This window comes from Rissa tridactyla, chromosome 4, assembly GCF_028500815.1.
Source record: "Rissa tridactyla isolate bRisTri1 chromosome 4, bRisTri1.patW.cur.20221130, whole genome shotgun sequence".
Taxonomy (NCBI): Eukaryota; Metazoa; Chordata; class Aves; order Charadriiformes; family Laridae; genus Rissa; species Rissa tridactyla.
Genome location: NC_071469.1, coordinates 55777041 through 55795246, shown reverse-complemented (window position 1 = coordinate 55795246; position 18206 = coordinate 55777041). Strand labels below are relative to the sequence as shown.

Below are 18206 nucleotides of genomic sequence, written 5' to 3'. Positions count from 1 at the left end.
ACCATCTGCCACTACCAAATTACTTTTCAAGGGGGAAAAATAAATCCCTCTCCTTGGAAGCTATTTTGATCAGCTTTAGCAGTAATATTTTATGTAGGATTTCTCTTCCAGAGCCCAGTTAAATTTACAAGAAAATTCATCTTCCTAACGCTTTGGTAAGGGGAACATCTGTCTCAGACATTGTGAGGATTGAAGCCCTTAAAGTTTTTTAGAAATCCCATGTTCATCCTGCAATATTTGTCTGGTGCGTATAATCTTAATATACCAATTGCAGCAGTAAATATTTTTCTACAACCAGACACTGAACTCCAAAAGAAACCTGTTTAGCTGCAGCTAATGAAAATGTAATGCCTGTGATCCTGCGGTGTTTGTGTTCTGCAGCACCAGCCGGAGTTTTAAAGAATTTTGAAGCAGTAAGACTCAGACTCTGCAACTTTGATGGAATGTAAAAGCCTCAAGCTTTCAACACCTGCCATAGAAATTTAATAAGGACCCTAATAAATGGGTCAGTTTCAACAAACAATTAACTTAACAACTTCATCTGGAAGGCTTAGAGGCCCTTTTTCATAGGAGGTAACTTGAGAGCAGTCTCATGTTATATAGTGTAGTTAATGTTTCCTTTAGAAAACCAGAGTTTTTTAAGATTTAATATTTCATGTGCTCCAAATTACATCAAATTGGCATATGGTACACAACAAAGCCTTCAATCCCTGTATAGATCAAAAAGAAAATTTATATTAATCTTCTAAGCTGTTTGGGGGTTTCTTGAGCACAAGGAAAATATACAATTCCCAGGAATTCAGAAGCTTATAAAATGAATTTTGTGGGCAATTTGGATAAAATTATTCCTTATACTTTGATTATGCCATTAAAATTCACACTCCTACAAATAAGGAGATTTTCTTGTAAGTAGTGAACACTCACTGAGCAGCGTAGCTGGACTGCACCATATAGAGTTGCCAGGAACGTGTTTTCCTACGTGTTGTCTTATGTTGTGAGCTGTTTTTTCAGCCTCTTGTAAAAATATATAATAGAGATAAAGTCTCCAAGGGTTCATAGTTCAATGTGTTTAATGTACGCCTGTGCTGAGATGAAGCAAAAGTAGAAGATTTAATTGCACTTTTCCCTGCCCTACTTCACATATTTCATCTTAAACTCTCCATTTATTTTGGTGTCAGTTGCTGCCCCCCACCCAGTCTCCCTTTCTCACCCCCTCTTTTTTCTGTCGTCGTTACAGCTCGCCTCTCATCACCCCTCCCATGTTGGATGTGTTGCCCTGTCTTTTGTCTTTGCATCTGACCTTTGTCCCATGTGTTGTGTTTGAAGAGTAAAAGGTCTCCTGGGCAAGGATCCGCGCTTCCTTACTGCTGTCGATATCCTGTGCCGAACGTCAACATCCTGTATCTCATGCCTGACCGCTTCTTGTAGCTAATGGCGTGGCCTTTATTTGCCCGTATGGCATATGCAATTACTTGCATATAGATAGGCAAAAAAAGGCAGAACAGGATTCATGTGTCCCAGCTGCACCTTATACAGAAGCTTATTGAGGCAGGTCTTGGACGTCAGCCTCTTTTGGCCGGTTTGACACCAAAATTCAACCTGGCTACTCAGTGCCATTTGTCTGGGTGTATGCAAAGAGACAAGCACCTAATTAAAACAAAAACCTAAGAAGTTCTCTTTAGCTAATGGTGTTGCTGGCAGCCTTGTCGTGATGGGTAGGAACAACATGGGCTTTCATGTCTGGAAACGCACTCTTCAGCGTTCGAGACATAGTAGCACAAGCTTGGAACATTGTGGGCAGCAAATGAGCAATTTTAGGTAAAATACATTTTCTAAGATGTCAGGCAGGAAGAAATTTTTCACTATGATAGTGATGAGCCCCTGGCCCAGCTTGCCCAGAGAAGCTGTGGCTGCCCCATCCCTGGAAGTGTTCAAGGCCAGGCTGGACGGGGCTTTGAGCAACCTGGTCTAGTGGGAGGTGTCCCTGCCCAGGGCAGGGGGTTGGAACTACATGATCTTTAAGGTCCTTTCCAACCCAAACCATTCTATGATTAAGTTTGCAGAGAAAACAGCATTCAGACTTGATAGCGTGATGACCAGTATTCAGAAATATGTAGGCTGAGTCACAGTGTAGGAGCACCGTGAAGCCTGGTTTAAAGTCCAGCTCTCGTTTTATTTAGTGGCCTGGAGTTTGGGCCATTCAAAAGTAGATGGTTCAGTGTGTGTTTTTTAGAGACTGATGGATTGCTCTGCTGTATGCACTGGGGTTTGGGGGTGAGGAAGGTGGAAGGAGAGGAATTTGCATTTCCCAAGACTTAGGGTGTCTGAACCACATGTTTATAATTTTGAAGTTAGGCTGTAGTATTTAAATGTCATACATTTGCCCTTATATTTTCGTTGTGTAATAAGAAGTGCCATTTTCTCCTGATCTAAGACGTTGGCAGATGCTCGGGTGCCTCCAGAGCCAAACACATTATGAGTTGGTTCTGATGATGTGGATGTGGGACGATTCTCCTGGGAAATTACTGCCTCTGAAGCCAAGGGCAGTCAAAGCATCCTCTTTCACAGTTAGGTGGCCAACACCTGCATTTCTGTCTTGAACGCTTGCTTAATGTTAATTACAGGTATATCTTGTATCTATAGAGGTTATAACTTGCGGTAGAAACAAGGAAGCTGGCTTTTGTGCATGTTATAAAAACTAGTAGTTAGCAAGATGTCTTAAAGGTAAGTTGCAAGTGGATCTAAAAGCCAGCTTGGCCTGTTGTGAAGGTTTCAACGTCATCTGATGATGATATCCTGGGTGAAATGGTAATAGCTCTGGAAACAAATTTAAGTGACCTTCTGCTTTGCTTTGGGAGTAATATCCATACATGCAAATCAAGCAGTTTTCTGAAGCTACATAATTACACACTGATGAGTGTTCCACTCAAATCAGCTTCCAACGTTTCATAGTTCCTTCATGTGCCCAGCCCCCTGGTGGTGTGCCTCAGAGGATTATTCATAACTGGTTCTGCAACAACAGAATAAATAGTATTTAGAAGCAAATCAATATTTGCTATCTCCAATTTGCTGTTGAACCCAGAGGCTGTTAAGGGATTGGCTTCTTGTAGGTATTGCAACAGTTGTGACCTTTGAGGAGATCTGAAGGAGAAAGAAATGGCATTAGCAGTAGATGCCTGAGGAATTTCTAGGCTGGAGAAGAAGGAAACGGTGCCACAAAGGGCAGCAGCTGAACTCTCTTCTCCATTAACAGCTTAACCTTGACTTTGCCCAAGTGGTTTTTGAACTAGCTTAGTGTTCTGCGATGACTTAGTTGTCTTTGCCATAAGATTTGACAAACCAGAATATATATCCTTGTGAGTACTTATTTGCAAACTGACTAGGGTGCAGACACTAGCTGAGCCAAATTCTGCCAAATTCTGCTGTCCTGTGGGGCAGAGAACTGTGTGGGTTATACAATAGACTCATCACCCTACCAGGACACCTTTTCCTTCTCTAGAGGTTTCTTTCCCTCTAAATTATTGCAGCTAATGCCTGTCAGTGCCTTACCTGTCTATTTTGATATAAATCCTGTGCCTCTGCCACATCTTAGACCCTACTGTGAAAGCACGTTGCAGCTGAGCTTATTGGAAGAGTATGGAAGACCCAGCTTCCGTGTGGTGGTCAGAACTTCTCTTTATATTTTTTCTCTTATGCCAAGGTCTGGGCTGAGCTGAACCAAAATGGCAATTCCAAACTTTCTACTGCCTTCCAGCATTACATCTTTGACTCCAACCCTCACAGCAGGCATCCATCTTTTCCAGCATAGGATTTGTGTGCAGGCCAGCCATATGGTGTGTGTGATTATAATTTTATAATGGTGCTATTGCTCTCTAGCTGACCAGTAAACCCAGTGCAGTTTCAGTAAACTAGATACATAAGCGTAGGAACTTTAGACTTGAATTATTTTCTTCACTTTTATACAATAGTAGGTGCGAAGGAGAAAAAAAGATTCCATTTAATTTATAGAAACTGTATAAAGTTTATAGAGTCTCTGCAATTGTCTCAAATGAAAAGGTTGTGGAGAAGAGGGACTGTACCGAAACTGGGAGGTCCACAATGAGAAGAATAACAGTTAAAGGCACACATCAGTAAATACCTGCGCGGAACTTTTCCCATTAACTCTACTGTCGAGCATATGGACTGCATTAGGGGTTTGTCTGCCTTAGGGATTTTATAAACACATTCCCTCCCTTTTCCTCTTCCCCGGCCAGTTACTATCGCTTTAGACTGTTACAGGATCGAAGTGTCCATTCTGGGGTCATCATTCTTATTGGAAAGAGGCTGTTTGCTGTAGAAGCATTCACTGATTAGTGTCAGAAACCCGTGTATGTATGCAAATGCTTTCCTCAGTGTGCCTTTTTTTTTTTTCCTTGGTGTGTGAGCTTCCTGAAGCAGTCGTACCAGCTTGGCTCGCCCGTCCTTTCAGGCATATGTGCAACTCTTATTTGCATCGATGGCAGAATTTCTGCAGCAAAATTAGGAGCCAACGTGTGCTCAGTTTTATGGATGATCCGTAAATAAACACAGCTCTCTTGCATCCTTATTTACCCTGAAAATGAAGGTTGCCAAAGTGATTGGTGAAAAATAAGACCTGAAACCAAGAGACCAAGCCTCTGATGAAATCAGAAAATATTCATTTTGCTTCTGTGTACCCTTCTGTGTTTCCTCTCTGATTTTGGTCAACATTGGAAGTCTGTATTGGGACTTATTATCAAATGGGAAGGTCATTTGACAAGGTCTCCCCGAAACCTAGCGCTGCCCATCCAAGCATTCCTGAGCTTAAGACAGAGGTGGCCTCATTGCCTGCCGCTAGCTCCTGTGCCCATTCTGCCTTCCCCTTTGCACCCAACGCATGTATTTAAGCAAAAAGAAGTGTCTCGGGGAACAGATCTGGCTTAACGTTAACCTCCACCCACCTTCAAGAGTTAATTTTAACAGATCGATTGTGGAAGTTACACCTGAGGTGACACATGGCATTTCTGCTGAGAAGTTCTTCTCTAAGAAGTTCTGGGGTCGAGGTGCTGAAGGAAGTGAGGCCCAAGAAAGATGTGACATGTCTCATGGTTTATTGGACTTTGAGATTTGTAGGTGGTAAATGCTGTGGGTTTTTTACAGATATTCTGGAACCCCAATATAATTTACAGTTTCATTTGTAGAGAGCTGTTTCAAATCTGTGCACATTCTTCTAAGATGTTTTACAAGAAAAGCCAACAGCAATAATTAGTTTGGCATTTTCCATGTTTTCTAAAGCACTTAAGGGGTAATGACTTTTTTTAACCAATCTTACATAAAATCAGGTTTTACAGGAATAAGAGGACTTTAAAGGCCGGAATGGCCGTCAGTGACATGTAATTCATGCTGAAAGCTCTATTCCAATACATCAAAATAAGGAAAACAATTATACATATGATTAGAGGCTGCTGACCCTTCAGTTAAAATGATCAAAAAGAACAATATTAAAATTTGATTTACAGAAGCTACTACTTAGCCTATAATTAGTCTGACCAATAAAAACAAACCAGACTTTTACAGAATGTGATTTCCCAGTAGATAGGTTAGCTATTTTTGTAGGGCTGAAGAAACACAAAATGGTTTTAAAATATATTTGATATGCTCTATGAGTAAATTGAAATACAGAATATAACTACTTTTAATGTTTTTTGTTCATAAATTGCCAGATTTCCTTAATTCAAGTGAAATTTGAGAACCACTTGAGAATAATTGTCTCTAAAATGAAATATTGCTTTGTCAGTCTACTTCATTTATATTATATATATAGTTTACTTTTTTATGTTAGAAGGTAAATGAAAGTTGGTCAGTAATATGATTCCCCTTGCACTTTTGCTGTAGTTCACTATGGAAATGGATTCAGGAAATGGCAGATGTGATTAAAAACTCTTCAGCTGGCCCAAGAGCTGCTTGTACAGCACCTAGCGTCCAGCACTTCTGGCAAGGAACAAGCACTCCTCGTCTTATTGCAATACAAATAAAATGATTCTTCAGTGTGGGGACTTGGAATTTTGCTTTTAAATGCACTAGTTGGGAGATGGGGAAGATGAGATTCGATGAGGCTTTTTCATTCATAAGAATGAAGACCAAATTGTTGTGCTGGCTAACACGGTCCTGTTTCCTTGTGCATGCAAGTAAGTACATTGGAATCCACGCCAGCCCAATTTGCATGAGGGTGTTGGAGCAATAATTCTATAAATTGACACAGAAAGGTCAAGCTGCCTGCTCAGAGGCTAACATCACTGGAGAGCTGTGCGCAACACATCCGTGTTCACCTCTCAAAAGCAACACTGAAGACTGCAAAACTAAGAGAGACTTCTTCCTACGTCCTGTAGAATGCATCTACAAGTATAGAGCTCATGCCTGGGCAAAGAAATTGAATAAAACACCACAGCACCATTCCCGATTTGGAATATATTTGTTTTATTCACAAGCCTCTCATGAATTCTGACTTTTTTGTGCATCAGTTTTTGAAATTTCTTACCAGCTTTCCCTCTTCTGGAAACTTAAGCGCTGTTTTTTGTTTCTGATATTTCTAGTGGAACGGGAAAATGTACAGAAGAGGACCTTTACCAGATGGATAAACCTACATTTGGGAAAGGTAAGACTGACAAACAGTCTTGATACTGAGATACAAGGACACAATCATAGACAGATTGCAGTTGATTCTTTTTAAAGTAGTTAAAATTTGGACACAAAGTTGACTTCAGTGCATATGGGGACGTTTGGAGGAGAATGAGGGGAAGCTGAAAGCATGTTTCTGGGGTAAATGAAAATTCCTTTTCAAGCGCAACAAATGCTTGGCTGGCTTTAGTTCATCTCAGGTGCATTTAAGTCTTTAATGCTACTGACTGTTACCAGGAGGCCAGAATTTTCCCATAGAATGTGCCCACATAAAATCAAATGTGGTTGAGGCTGCTCCGAGGTGAAGACGACTGTGTTCTTCCCTGGACTAGAAGTTCGAACATCTGAGGCATCGTGGCCAAAGACAGATGTTCTTCAGAAGCTGGCTTCACCCCAGATCTCCAGATGGGAAACATTAATTCCTTGTCAGTCACGTTGGGGCGGGGGGGAATTGAATAATGGGATCTTTACATATCCACTTACATTAGAGAACTAATTTTTGACATCACTTCATATTTTTAAGATGTAATTGTTTCTTAACCACACCATAATATGGCTGTTAAACCTAATTTACTGTTCTTAGTGACAGCAGGTAAGTATTGACTCTCCTGAGTAGTCTGCCATCGAGGGAATGATTTTTCTGCTGTTGAGGTTGAAAAGAGAAAAAAAAATTCTTACTGAGACAGCAGCAATGCTTAGTGCAGGATCAAGAAGGTGGACCAGCTTCCTGATCTAGACAAAGTCCTAACTCAGACTGGAGTTTGAGCTTCACAGCGCTTTTAGTATATGTAGCTAAATTTCGCAAAGTACAGATTGGGACTAAGTTTGGGCTTCGAACGAACTCTCAGCCTACTCCTGTAGTTCTTGGAAGCGATTGCATTTCAGCCACAGTAAAGCAAAGGAGTTTTAGAAGAAAGGTATCACAAATATAGTTGCATAAGTCCACTACTCTACAGTGAGTGTTGAAGGAATAAAGGGATCCTCTTAAATCTCACTGGAAAATCAGAATAAGGCTAGTTGGAAATGTTTTGACTAGCAGTTGCTCCCAAAGGTCTCTCAGAACCAAGACAGTGTTACGTGATTCCTTCGTGAATCAGGCTCTAGGGCTTTAAACTAACTGCAATTTTGGAAGTTGTCAAAAAAGGTTGTCAAATATGTGACTGTGGAGAAGGTCTTTGATTTACAGAAGGAATTAGATCATGAAAAAGGCTGTAGGGTGCTGTTAATTCTGCTGTGCCAAGCATATGAAGCCTTAGAAACTTTGTGGGCAGGTGAAATGTTTTCTCTGGAGCGTATACTATTTTTTTTTCCTCTCTGATTCAACCAAAAAAATGCTTTTCTGAAGAGAGGGCAGAAGTCTGCTGCTATATTAATGTTTTTCCTGGAAGTGGCATAATAAACATATCCATGTAAATAATGAGAGCTTTGCTAAAGTTCTCTCTAATTACAGGTGATTCCCTGAGGACACCAACTGAGGAAGGTGGCTTCTGCCTTTATCCTCAAAGCAGCACTTTGTGCAGAGTGGCTTCTTTTTTTTTAAGGGCAGCAGTGAAGTCTTCTTGTACTTGTTCAGGAAACTTATGGTGTGGTGTGACCCCTTTTGGAGCAGACCATCCCATTTGGGTCACCTTTTGAGAGGAGCTGGCTCTTGCTGGTCATGGGATAGTTGGGAGTCATCTGCATCTTCTGAGTTCTGGTGGTTCTTGTCTAAAGTACTGAAAGAATAACAAAATGCTTGGGTTTGAGGCTTTCAGATAGGTTATTTAATTTTGAAATGAACTTTCCTTTCTTTTTTTAAGTACGGAGTACTAGATTATAGGCTAGTAACAAAAATGTATGGTCCCAGTTTGCCAGAAGCTGCGTAATTGAACAGTAGGGCATTGGCCAACCAAAGATAAAGAGACTTGGCTCTTTAGGGACAAGAGAGTGAGTGACACCTGAACAGAGCGTAATTGCTGCAGCTGAGACTTCCCCTGAGGGCTGAGCTGACTTGGCTGTGTGCCTCACGGCGCACGCATCATCAGACACCACGGTGAAGCAAGGAGATGGTTCCCTTTGGAGGAGCTTGCTGAGAAGAGAGAGACACAATACAAGAAATTGCTTTTTAAAGTACTTAGAAAATACTGGGAAATAGAATGGCACCACCAGAAACCTTACAGAGGAGACAGGACATTGTGGCCAAGCTGTATCTTGGGCCTATTTAGGGCATAAAAGGAGATTCATTTCTGCTGGACGTGTCTTAGTCTGAGGGATCAGCACCCAACCTTTGGGTGGTTGCTTCCTAGGCAGGGTATTTAGGGTGTGATTCTGTTATGGGAAATCTGGAATAAGTCCTTGTCTGATCTCAGTTACATGAGTTTTAGCCCCAACATTCCTAGCACAGGATTGCCACTGATGTGAAGAATAGCCAGCCCGTTCTTCCTGCAGGCTAAGATTTATTTCTAGTATCTCTGTCTTGTAAAGTTCTCCTCCTTACTGTCTGAAATCGTGGTGACTTACCAAGCAGTATTGCTTTAAAAGCTGCCTGGATTCTTTTCTTCACAGTGCAAGCCTCCTCTGAAAGTGAAAGACTTGTTTATTGATATACAAGATGGCAAAATCTTGATGGCGCTACTGGAAGTCCTGTCAGGACAAAAGCTGGTATGTATACAAGAGGGAGAAACCTCTGTAGGTGTAGAGCTCTCTATGTTACGGCAACAGTGTATGGACATCCAAGGAATAAGGGTGCATTTGGTTCTGTGTCTTGGGTATAGTAATAAGAATTTCAGCAACTTTGTTGTGATTTCCTTATGTTACAGGCTGGTGTCCTGAGTTGTAGCTTACATTTCAAGAAAATATATAACAATGAGGTGTAAATGGTGTGCGATCTGTGTATACGTTCCTACCCCTCAGTTTTTTTTAAGGCTTTAATACATTAATGCTCCCATTTTCCATTTGGAGATCACCCAAGTCACATTACCAAGAAAAGATATATTTACTGCATTTTTTTTTAATTCATGAATTCTGTTTCTGTTTTGCCTAAGATCATTATGACACTCACTAGGTCTGCTGATGCTTGGTGTAGCTGTGAGTTTAGTTCCGGTATCCTGGCTCAGGTTTCATTAGACTTACTGATTTGGTCTCAATCAGAAGGGCAAAGCTTCACTTATCAGAATCTTTTTCTCCCCTCCTTGCATTGTAAGAGCTGTTTAAAGTTCCGCATACCAGAAATGGAAACACCCAGTGCAAATACAAACGGCCAATTGCAGTTGACTTTAATGTTTTCTTTCTATATCAACCTTGTCAGCAAGGTTGTGTGGTGGCACACTTGGGTAAGAGGAGAGACCCGTTCTGTAGCCATCTCACCGCTGCAGATGCACTTGCAATCACCTGGTGGTGCTCTACAGTGACTGAACCACCTGCATGCTGCAGCGTGAATGTCCACTGTGGTCACACCTTATTTTTTTAATATTCTTGCAGTTCTGGGGAGCTGTAGCAGAAGCAGCAGCGTCCCTTGTGTACATTCAGACAGATTGTATTGAGACCCAGGCTGGAAAGGAGTTGAAGGGGGGATCACATCCCGAGGCTGTGCCCCGGGAGGTCAGGGCGAAGGGCAAGGAAGGAGGTAAGGTCTGCTGGCTGGACTTGCTGCACTGGCAGTTAGGTGTGATAAAACGTGATAAAAACAGTGTGCCAAAGTGGTACTGCAGGGAGACAGGCATGCAACAAATCTGTCTCATCTCTGCCAAAGTTAAGGTTTCTGCCTCCCACCTGCCTGTGCCTGCTACAGAAACTGCTCACGTTTCCTAATTAGGATCATTTAATATAATTCAAGACACACAAAAAAATAAATCTATTATTACAAATTTTCAGGTAAATTTGATCCTGTGACTGAACACGGTTGGGGAGCGATTACATAAATAATCAACGTGGCAGGTCCAAGAGAGTGATAACATCTGGAGAGCAGGAACGCTGGTTGCCAACCCTGTTTTGCTACAGCAAGGGCAGATCATGTAGTTGAAGCACTTTACTGATCAGAAAAGATGGCAATAATTTTATATGGGTAGATTTCCCTAACTTTAATTTGCCTCTGTGTTTGTAGGTTTTCTAAGCTTTGTATGTAGTGGTGAGTAATTCCAGCATTTCTAAAACCAGCACGGCTCCTATTTTTTTCTAGATGCACGAGTACAAATCTTCAACCCATCGCATTTTCCGTTTGAACAACATAGCCAAAGCACTTAAGTTCTTGGAGGACAGTAACGTGAGTATTTTCAAAAGTCTGGTCTTAATATCTTCTTTTGATGTATATTGCAAATTGTAATCGTTGTAATTGCAACTACTCTGATGTGCTGCGTGTACGTAAGAGGAATGTACCGCTTAAAGGCACTGTGACTTACCTTAGCAGCAAGGCTGAAAAGCCACATAAAAATGCCCAAAGAGAACACCTACAGAGTCTAAAACAAGGATTATTTGTTCATTTTATAATGTAAAAGTTCAACAGGATTAAAGGATCAGGAACCCAATATTAAAAGAAAATAAAAAGAAATGCAAGTAATCTTTATGAACTGGGTCTTAGTGGCATTACTTTGGTTACGTTGAATGTAGATGCCTTTCTTTCATCAGAAATACTTTCAATATTACAAATCATGTATTTATCTGGTAAACTGCTGCAGCAGCTGATCGTGAGTCAAAGGCAAGAGAAAATTAAATCTGGGAACATGACATAAATGCATAATTCCAGGAATCAAAACCTTATAAGCATATAACTTCCCTCGTAGTCCGTGTGGCACTACTGCAACATCACCTCCTAAAGTTGTAAGTGACCAAGCAAGATCAGACCCTGCAGCTTGAAATGATTCATGCCTTTTTTTTTTTTTTTTTTTAATTTCTCCCACTGGGGCTTTATTCCAAAGCTCTATGGAGGTAGCCTGTTTCTTTAAGGCTGTCTGCTCTCGAAAAATGCTGAGAAGTAATGGGGTCAAGAGAAGTCCCAGCCATGTAACAACTCCTATACATGGTATACCTAGATCTTTCAGAAAGAGAGAAGAAATGTTGGATTATTTCCTATAAAGGACGGCAGCATTCTTGCTGTACGGAAAGATATTTTTTTATCTAGTATCTGAAATAAAGTTTTGCAACTTCTTCACTATACCATCTGGGAAAGAAATGTAATTGATGATCCTATTGACTCCAGGGTGCAAGGGCTCTATAGGGTTTAATCTTTATGGGTGAGGAGGGATCTGGTGTGTACACGGGGGCAAAACCCTACCTTGCATGGAATGTCACAGCAGCAACTGATGCCACTTTGCTGCTTCCCTGCAATGAGCTTAGCTCTTGCTCCAGAGATCCTGCAGCAGGGCTAGTCACGCAGGAGAGTCACTGCAACCCCGGCGCAGGAACGAGCATACCGTGAGGCCTTCATGGATTCCTTACGACCTGGTAGAAGTGGGAGGTTTAACCTCCTTGGCCTTTTTCCCCAGGAGATGATGTGAAAAGTCAAGAAGTTATCCAGTAACTTCCAGGTGTTCCAGTCTCCTTTTGGCAGCTCCACCAGTAGGGGCTGCTCTGGCCCGAAATGTGTGGGTCTACGTGTCCTGCTATAGAACTGCTAAGAAATATTTTACAAGTTCTCAGAATTCTTAACAGTTTCCCAGTTGATGATTTCTACCCAATCCAGCTAAGGCCTACTGGCAGATGAGATTTTTTTCTCTCTGTTGATATCAACACATTGCAGAGCTGCAGCTGAAGCACATCTGGCTGCCAGGAGCTCTGTAGGGAACAACCCAGAGCTTCGATGAGCAAGACTGGGCAGGAGGAGCCTTGGACACAGGCAGCCTTTAATTAGCGGTGCTAAAACACCTACTTTTCTATGGATTTCTTGTTTTCTTAAGAGTAAGCAGCCATTGTGTTACAGCCGGGCATCTCTACTGGGCTGGGTGACAAACATAAGCAGTAGTAAGAGGACAGAGCTGACACTGGGGGCAGTCTAATGGTAGATACCACTCGCTCCACATTTTGGAGAAACTGCTATTCAAATGTACTAGGTCTTCAAGGTTTTCCCGTGCCCAATACCTTGGAGCTAGCAAGAAATGTGAGCCTTGAAATATGACAGCTAGAGGTGTCTTCTTGCTAAGATTGAAAACTGTTGTGTGAACCACTAGATAAAAAGTTATTTTGCTTTCCTTTTCCCCGTTTAACCAAACCGGTTAGTGAAGGGTGGTGATGAAAGTGTTGGCAAAATGCCTTGGCTGCCAAGAGCTTCAGGGTTAGATAATAAACCACAATGGGTGGAACCCGTCAGCGTACACTTCTGTGGAACTGGGGCAGCAGGGTAAAGCGCCGCAAAGTGATTCATCGTGTACAGGACTTCTCAGTGAGAAACGGGCTGTATGCTAGGTTTAACTGGGTCTGGGTGTCATGTGCAGTACTGACAGCTTCCTTGCTTCCTCCCTCCTCCATGACCTTTGCCAAAACCAAGTCTGTGTCGTCTAAGAGAATAACATCCTGGTGTTATCAGGTGGAAGAAACCACAGTGTGGGAAAGTCTAGGGTTTGCTTGGATTAGGCAACTCTATCCTTTGCTAACTGATTTAATCAGAACTCTCTGACAAGCTGTGTAAGGTGAGATAAGCAAGGAGAAGGGAGATGCATAGCAAAACAGAAGTAAGCAGATCTTATTAGGATTTTAATTTTTGTATGAGAATTGACTCTCTACTTTTTAAGAAAAGGATCCACTGGAGGGGGCACCATCTTGTTCCTTTTTTGTATGGAGAACACGTTTGTGGTCCTGAGGGTGCAGAACTGAGGTCACTTCTGTTCTGGAGACCAGGCTGGGGGCTTGCGATAAGAGTTCCATGAGCAGGGTGGTTGTGATCAGGGCAAATTATCATTAACACAAGATTTCAGTCTTGCTTTTTGGCTGTCCAGTCAGTGGCAGAAGTGTTCTGGCCATATTCAGTAGTCTCAGTGCATTTTTCACTTTGCTTCTTTGAACTCGGCTCTGAATTTATGATCTCTTCTACAGGTAAAGCTTGTTAGCATCGATGCAGCAGAAATAGCAGATGGAAATTCCTCTCTGGTACTTGGACTAATATGGAATATAATCTTGTTTTTTCAGGTAATAAAACTTGAATACTTTAATCATAAGTGAACAATCTTCATAGTGTCAATCTATTCCAGCTGAATACTGATTTTTAAATTGATTTTTAATCCTAAAGAACATAATTAAGCATGCTAAACCGGAGCTTTTCCCTCCTAATATACACTAATTTTATACCTGCAGCTGCTTTCATTTTACTTCATTGGACGTATTTTGGTGTAAATAGGAGATAATTTAAGCCCTTGTTTGACTTGGACCAGAATTAGAGCTTCAGATTACTACTTTTCCTTCTCTCCTGTGCCTACTCAGGGTTCTGCTCCAGATTCCCTGGAGCTGAACCAACGTCTTGGGTTTGGTTCCAGGTCACAGTTTATTTTCACTAACCTTTTCTGGATTTGGTCCAATGTGGTGGGAAATTCCACGTAGAATCACTGATCTCCGGAGACTTACTCAACATGGCAAAAATTCACAACTGATGTAGAGAGCCAAATGAAAGATCTTGAAGGGCCTGGAACTGATAAAACTGATTTGAGCCTGAAAATTGATTTAGCCCCAGGCTTAGATTAAAACTGCTCCCTAATCTACACGTATTTTGAAAATGTCCTTCTAGACAATACCAAATTGTAATGAACAGAGAGAGATGGAGGGAGGGTTTCTGCAGCTCTCATAAGACTGTGAGGCTCTTTCATTCTCTTGGACTCATTTCTAAAATGGCTAGTGGTTTAAAAAACAATCTCGAAGTTGCACTGGGATTTCTTTCCCTGGCTGGGCTCCTCGAGCTGAACAGTGGGACACAGCACCGCTTTGGCCAGACAGACTCACAGGCAGAGATGGTGTGACCAGCATCTGTTGCCCAGCAGCAGAGGGAGGATAGGGGGAACCTCAAAGCAGCAGAGTGGATGATTTGGACTCAAATATCAACACTGAGCAGGACAGGAGCGCTGCTGCAGGTCACCCTTTCTTGACTAAAAAAATTTCACTCAAGCAAGTCCTGGGAAAAGAAAGAACAATTTCAGTTAAACTAACTTTTCTTTCAAGGACAAGTTTCTTTGCTTTCCATTTAATATGAATTTGCTCAGTTCAGCCTGAACTGGTACCTTGCCCTTTCTGTTTCCCGGGGTTACCAGCTGGGCTGCTGCTGCCTGTCACGCCTGTGCAATACAAGTCCAGAGTTATAATGGACAGGTCTATAATTACCTCTTAAAATTCAGTTATGGCACTGTTATCTTTCAAGTTTGCATGAAAACAAGCACTAAAGTTCTCCGTGCAGCCGGCGTTAAACCAGAGCACTGGGTGTTTCACCTTTTATTGCAGATTAAGGAGCTGACGGGCAACCTCAACCGGAACTCCTCCTCCTCCAGCCTCTCCTCTGGGCCCAGCGGTCCCGAGTCAGACACGTCCCACCCCAGCACTCCCAGCGTGGAGAGAAACATGTCCATTACTGTGAAGGACCAGCGGAAAGCTATCAGAGCCCTTTTAATCTGGGTTCAGAGGAAAACCAGAAAGTAAGCTAACAGAGCCTCATGGAAAAATGTATTTTGCCACCTGCCCTTTTGAAGCTAAATCTGTGTTCTCTCTCCTGCTCTCTGTGTGTGTTACCATGTGCTGTGGCTGCTTCTTGCAGGCGCAAGGTCTCTGCAGGGGGGGTAGATCACTACAGCCGGGTGTCTCCAGTGGCCATCTGACCTTGAAGCCATGTGCGTTGCTGGCCTCAGGATTTGAGTGTTAAATGTTAACTTGCACTAATATGCTTGGAGCTATTTAAAACAGGATTGTTCCTCCTCCCCCTGCCCCCTGGCTTTCATGCAGTCTATTTGATACCTTTTGCTAATGAAAGGGTAGGCATAAACACGGGGTGAACTGAAAAAATAAATGTATTGAAAGACTTTAGCAACAGCCTTTTGAATTAAGCAGCAGCCCTGAGGGAGCTTCTCTGTGTGCTGCAGAGTGCCTTGAAGGACAGAGCCCATATTAGAGTCCCTCTTTCCTCGCCACAAAGGTGATCAGAGGGCTGGAGCACCTCTCCTCTGAGGATGGGCTGAGGGGGGTTGTTCAGTCTGGAGAAGGCTCTGAGGAGACCTTATAGCGGCTTTCCAGTATCTGAAGTGTGCCTACAAGAAAGCTGGAGAGGGACTTTTTACAAGGGCATGTAGTGATAGGATGAGGGGTAATGGCTTCAAACTGAAAGAGGGCAGATTTAGATTAGTTATCAGGAAGAAATTTTTCACTCTGAGGGTGTTGAGGCACTGGCGCAGGTTGCCCAGAGAAGCTGTGGCTGCCCCATCCCTGGAAGTGTTCAAGGCCAGGCTGGATGGGGCTTTGAGGAACCTGGTCTAGTGGGAGGTGTCCCTGCCCATGGCAGGGGGTTGGAACTAGATGATCTTTAAGGTCCCTTCCAATCTAAACTGTTCTATGATCCTATCATTCAAAATTAGAGAGGAAGGGGGTGAATCTTGAGTTGCTCCTCATGAACTTGTAATGTTTGGGTCCATTTCCATTGCTCAACACATCTCTGTCCTCTGTAATAAAAAAGCAGTTCTTTCGCCAAAGCATTTTGTCTAGTAATGCTTTAACCTGGCAGAGTTACTTTTGGGTTAAAAAACTTTAGTGTAAGATGTCTAGTGCATGTGTTAATGCTTGGAGTGTATTTTACATATACTGTTACCTGAAGCAATGACTGCCAGAGAGTTTTAAAGAGGCCGTGGGTTAAACTTACTTATATAAGTTGGACAGATGAGTATTTGGCATTTCTGTCTGTTTATGGATTTAAACGTCCAAATCTGCCTATGAACACAAACGTTCTGCATCTAGTGTTGAAGATAAAAATTTATATCCTAAATACTTCGTCCTGTGGGCCACATCATCCCTTGGTTATCTCCAGTGAAGTTAAGGGTGCTCGTTGTGTAGATAAAACTTCTCCCACTGAGATCTGTAGTTCACTGCTGCCAGTGCAGTCCGTAATGGAAGCACAGTTTTAGTGTCAAAATAATGCTGATAATGTCGTTAATGGCTACAAGGAAAGCGAGGACCAGAAAAGTAAAGGCCACTGACTTTTCAGTCCAGTCAAAGGGGTACAATTTGAGAACATCTAAGAGGAGAAATTTGTTCTTGCAGCTGCACTATTAAAAACATAATAGCGTCATTGTAATCCTGTTATCCAATGGCCTGTGCAGAATTTTCTGTTCTGGAGCTGTATTTCATTGCAAGTTCGATGGTTGTTTTTTCCTCCAAAACTTTCGGCATCTAACACACTTGTGGTTTATACATATACTGACACCATTTGCATTTGGCAAAGCACAGTTTTCTGCTATAGAAGGCCAAGTACACAGGAATGTGAATCATTTATGCTTATGTTTTTAAATACTTAAGTGTTGGCAGTCTTCCCAAGCTATGGCATTAAAATGCTGGAGAGCAACAGAAACAGGAATCACAGGGACATTTGGTTTTGTGAATGTTAAATGTGGTTGCTGAGTTCTTGAGGACTTTGTTTTTACTAACTACTTCCTACAAGCAGGTTGATGTCAGCTGTTAGCCACACAGATCCAGTTTGTGAATCCTGGTGTTTTATGGATGTATTTTGTGCATTTCAAAATCCAAAAAAGATCTCAGACGTGACTAGCGCAACTCAGGAACCTTACTTTTGACTTTCAGGAGTCTTTGAAAATGATGATGCCTTTACTTTGGATTTTGTAACACAACCACTCATGTAACCTATACGTAATTCTGTTCAGGTACGGTGTCGCAGTTCAGGACTTTGCCAGCAGCTGGAGGAGTGGCCTTGCTTTCTTAGCTATCATAAAAGCAATAGAGTCTACCTTGGTAGACATGAAGCAAGCACTGGAGAAATCGGCTCGAGAAAACCTGGAGGATGCTTTCAGTATAGCACAAAATAAGCTGGGTGTTCCTCGGCTCCTAGAACCAGAAGGTAAAATGCCTACATCAGCTTTGCTGGGTAACATTCAAACTAGCATGAATTAATCAGTATTGCATTGTGATACCTACCAAAAACCTCCCAGTGATTAGGCTGTTGATGTGATCAGTGCGTTGGGCTGATTGATAAGAAAAATACAAATTAATTGGTCACTGGCTTGTAGTTGTATGCTTCCAGTCATATTTGTAAGCTCCTTGGGGGCGGATAGGATTCTACCTTCTCTGATCTGTCAGAGAAAGAAAAGCCTGTGTAGCTGTTATTTCTCTCATCATAAAGGCTGGGTAACTGTCTGATGATCTGTGCCTCTGCAAGAGCATTTTATAGCTGTGTATGCTCAAGCCCCTTGCGTCTGTCCCCATAGATATCATGGTGGAGTCACCCGACGAGCAGTCAATTGTGACGTACGTGGCGCAATTTCTGGAACACTTCCCGGAGCTGGAAGGGGTATGTGTTTACTCCTACATCACATCATTTCTTTAATTTGCTTTGGCGTACTTAATAAAGTCAGATATTGCTGTATTTA

General features: G+C 42.1%; 1 protein-coding gene across 1 annotated transcript in view; it reads left to right on the top strand.

Annotated features, from left to right (window-relative positions):
- The window catches only part of CLMN (calmin), a 77984-nt gene that overhangs the window by 44876 nt on the left and 14902 nt on the right, over nucleotides 1–18206 (top strand). Inside the window, exons 2-8 of the mRNA XM_054200507.1 lie at nucleotides 6591–6652; nucleotides 9220–9315; nucleotides 10832–10915; nucleotides 13678–13770; nucleotides 15067–15257; nucleotides 17484–17677; nucleotides 18045–18127. Coding sequence (XP_054056482.1) covers nucleotides 6591–6652; nucleotides 9220–9315; nucleotides 10832–10915; nucleotides 13678–13770; nucleotides 15067–15257; nucleotides 17484–17677; nucleotides 18045–18127 — 803 coding nt within the window. The remainder of the gene's footprint in view (nucleotides 1–6590; nucleotides 6653–9219; nucleotides 9316–10831; nucleotides 10916–13677; nucleotides 13771–15066; nucleotides 15258–17483; nucleotides 17678–18044; nucleotides 18128–18206) is intronic.